The sequence below is a fragment of the Atta colombica genome, unplaced genomic scaffold (genome assembly GCF_001594045.1).
Source record: "Atta colombica isolate Treedump-2 unplaced genomic scaffold, Acol1.0 scaffold185, whole genome shotgun sequence".
NCBI lineage: Eukaryota > Metazoa > Arthropoda > Insecta > Hymenoptera > Formicidae > Atta > Atta colombica.
In genome coordinates this window covers 51,088-55,398 of record NW_017259277.1, presented here as the reverse complement: position 1 = coordinate 55,398, position 4,311 = coordinate 51,088, and the positions used below count along the sequence as shown (strand labels likewise).

The window sequence follows — 4,311 nt, the reverse complement described above, 5'->3', positions numbered from 1 at the left end:
AAATTTGACTATGTCAAATTTTGGCACATTCGTAAGAAAATCATTTATACTAGTACTACCTTAAGTCATATTAGGTACAATATTTAGGTACGTATCTAGTATGCGTAGATGTTACTTTTTTTAAATCTTTACTGCATCTATATATATAAATCTATATATATATAAACAATACCACTTTTATTAAAATTAAGTAAATAATAAAAATAGTACATTGCATTTTACTTCTTAATCTGATATAATAAGAATAATATCACTTTTATAATTTGATACAATAAAAATAGTATTACTCGGTAATTTATTTACTTTAAACAAAATAATAAATAATACTTAATAAATTAAATTTTTGATAGGCGCAATGTATATGTGTATGGAGTTACCCTAAATATTTAAGAAAAAAAAGAATAAAGAGCTAGGGAAAATAAAGCGATTTAATTATTTGTCTAATATAAATCACAGAAAATCTTAGAAAATGTATTATATAAATGTATTATATAAATACGCTTAATTTATATAATTTTTGTAAAAGAAATATAAAACAGTCATTTTAATTATTTGTAAAAGTTTTATAAAATTAAAGTAACTGTTTTGTTGGTTCCACACTCTAAATTTTTGGGAGTGAAATTTCACTCCAAGAAAAGTGATAGTTGCGCCAGTTCTGGCGCAGAATTAATATTTTACTTCACTCAAGGAGTGAATTTCTTAAAAGATCAACTTTAATTATTATTAATATCTCGCTTCGTGAAGTAGAGTGACGCTTTTTTTACCAGATTTGTTCATTTTGTGTAAAAGTACATTAAATGAGATCTAATTTCATCAAAATTAAAGGGGGGAGCGAGGGGGATAAACTTAGAATAAACATTTAGAATAAAATCACTAATTGTGGATAGCTCTTTAAGAAAAAATTCATATTCAAAACAATATTGAACATTTAATAAAATATTTAATATTTATGAGTGTTCATATATTACATTATGAATGATTTTATTTCATTATGGTTTTATATGTTTGAATTAAATAGAGTAATAACAATTATTCACAATTAAATCCTATGTAATTGCGGATCAATTCACCAAATTTATTCTTTTTGTTGACGTTACTATGTCCCAAGAACAAGAATAATAAAAATGATTTGCGCATTTATATCGTAATATATATAATATAATGAAATTATAATTGATGATCAACATCTAATTCTAGGATCTAATTGTGAATCATAATGTAATTTTAATATATTCAAATTTATTTAAATTAGTGACAATTATATTATGGAAATCAATGATAATTAAACTTATAATAAAAATTAATGAAATACGCACAAACTTACGGATTTAAAATAAAATAAAAACTATTCTTATTGAAAAAAATTGTACAGAAGAATCGTAATATATATATTGTATAATAATTCGCCTAAATTTTTTTACTACTAATAAAGAAAACTTTTTACAATTTCCTGTCATAAAATGACTTACTTTTCAATTTTATAATACAGTTCTTTGTTCTTTCTAGCGTGAAAGGACAGGAGGTGATTTTCCTGCTAAGAGATTGCAGATTAAAAATTAGTTTATATTGGTTACGTATTTTATATTATTTCGCGAATTCCTAAATCAGCAACAAACTTCCATCATAAAATGATTTATTTTCCCACACTGGAACATAGTTCTCTCTTGTGTAAAAATTGCAAGGACTGACTTTTCTGCTAGAAAGTTGCAGTTAAAAAATTAAAGATTACATATTTTTGTATCAGATTTGCCAGAATCATATTCATTAATTTTAGATATAGTGCTATTTTCAATGACTTACCCAAAACTAAAAAAGTGAGTGTAGACTAATTTTGGAATTATTTTAGAGATAAGGGATAGGCTCAAAAATCAAAAGAACACTGATTTAAAACCTCATAAAGAGCTCTTAATTCTGAATCTACGAGCGATTTCCTATTGTTAATTTTAAGGGGCTGAGTGATTAAGTAGACATCCACTCAGCCCCCTACTTTTAAATTAAGATTCTTGCTAATCGGAACAAGCTCAAAATTTTTTTTTGTGGAGTTTAAAAACTCATGAATTGCTCCCAATTCTGAGCTGTGCGTTCTTTTATTTTGGCGAGAGGAGTCAACTGAACAAAGATAATCAATGATGTGTCAATAACATGTAAATCGTCTGTAAATGCTATGTATATTTTCAATATGACTAATCGTCTTTACGGTCCTTTTAAAACAAATAAATCTTTTCGGGATGGCATTATTTGTAAGACAGATTTAACAAGTTTTTCAACATTTTTGCAATAAATTTATACAATAAAGTATCGTTAATATAGTGATTAAACAATATTCGCGAACATATTTAATCTCTGACTGAGCATATAATATTGATTTTTTTTCTCTTCTTTCAGAGAGTGAAATTATTTACTCTCCGCAAAGATGGAAAATTGACTCTCGCTTGGAGATTCTTCGCTCTTTAAGAGTGAAAATTTCATTCCTACCAGAACGCAACTACCATTTTTCAAGAATGAAATTTTACTTTTAGAAATTTAAAGTGTAATGTTATCCAAAAGTAAAGTGCAATTATCTAGTGCAAAGCTATTAATTTTCGAAGAAAAATATTATGTAAAAATCACTTTTTCATAAAAAAATATTGTTGCTTATTAATAAAAGTACGAACGTTTTTAATGATATCTTATTGTATTTCATAGTTACGCTGGAATCCATTGTTACTGGTCTGGCCAACGGTTGGGCTTCCCCATATTTAGCGCAATTAACATCAGCGGAAGCAGATGTTTCTTTGAAACTCACCGATATCGAGGCATCTTGGGTCGCATCCCTTTTAAGTCTTGGACGTGTAATTGGGGGGTTTATCGGCGCATTTTGTCAAGGTAAGAGACTCTATCATATTTTGCTAGAGAAACATACATATTCATCTTCTTAAGGAGAGAGCCTGGTTTAGGAGGCCGGAAAAAAGGTGATTTTTTGTAATTTTTTTTTTTAAAAAGAATAGTAATGAGAATTTAAAAAGAATAGTAATTTTATCATTTTTAAATTTTTTGCATGTTATAATACTATTATTGAAGAATGTAATTAAATTTTGTTGTATAAAAAATATTATTAATGGCAAAAAAATTGACATTTGAATTTGCGTCTTGTCGACATTATCATTTTGTGTACAATTTCTTTAATTTTTGCTGAAACAAAAATCAAGAAATATTTTTAAATCTTATATAATTTTATTCTAAATGAACTTAAAAAATTAAACAAAATGTATATAATTTAAAATTTTATATGATTTTATTATACTTTAAAAAAAAAGTTACGATTTCTCTTTTGGTAACGTCTATTTTTTTTAGGCAAAAAAATTGTTAATGTTTTTTTTTAATTTCTTAGGTTTATTGAAGAAAATTAACATTATCTAACAAGCCTTATACATACAATTATCGATCATACAATTTATACATACAATTATCATACATACAATTATTGATCAACTACTTTATTTGTAATTGTGTACATAAAATTAAAGAAAATGCCAAATGATTTCGAGAAAAAAGCGTTTAAAGTTTTCAGTGTAAAAATTTTTCAGTAAAAAAATTGTAGCTCTTGAATACAGTGCTACAGAAGCTAATTTTTTATTTCAGGAGCATATCCCTTTTGTTTCCTCATTAAATTCATTCCAAGCAATTTGGGCCAGCCTATGAGTTGCTGAAAGCTTTCTCTACCGAATCATTGGCGCTCCTACCTGGAGGTTCACTGTGCATCATTTAGGCCCAGTATTAATTTCATTCCGACCCAGTATTAATTTCTAATTTCATTAATGATTTTTAAAACATCCTTTGCTGAAAATGCCATCGATAAAAGCGGTGATTTCGAAAATTTTTCAATGTAATTGAAGTGTTTTGGCGCCAGTTTCCAGATGGTCGAGTTAAAACGTTCATTCATGTTCTGGATATGTTCACTCAGACATCGTTAACAAATCGTTTAATTGACAGATCGGTGTAAATAAGAATCAAATGCTTCTCAATATCTCAATAATCGTCGCGCTCCCGTTATAAACACTGAATTTACTGAAAAATTTCTTCCAAAATTTGAGTAACATATTCTCGAAAAGTATTGTCGTTTTATGAAAAAAATTTTTGTTTACCCTGTAAACCAGGCCTTCCCTTAAGATACATCGAGCATAAATTTAAAAGGATTTATCGAGATAAATTTTCTTCAAATCAAATTCATTGTTTAAATTCTTTCTATTATAGATGTATCCCAACATAGATTAACTGTGTCAGAATTACCAAACATTCTGTATGTAATACATATTTATAAATCATAAATTA

General features: G+C 26.8%; 1 protein-coding gene across 1 annotated transcript in view; it reads left to right on the top strand.

Moving 5' to 3' along the window:
- The window catches only part of LOC108686480 (facilitated trehalose transporter Tret1-like), a 29,409-nt gene that overhangs the window by 5,482 nt on the left and 19,616 nt on the right, over positions 1-4,311 (top strand). Inside the window, exon 2 of the mRNA XM_018191815.1 lies at positions 2,686-2,865. Coding sequence (XP_018047304.1) covers positions 2,686-2,865 — 180 coding nt within the window. The remainder of the gene's footprint in view (positions 1-2,685; positions 2,866-4,311) is intronic.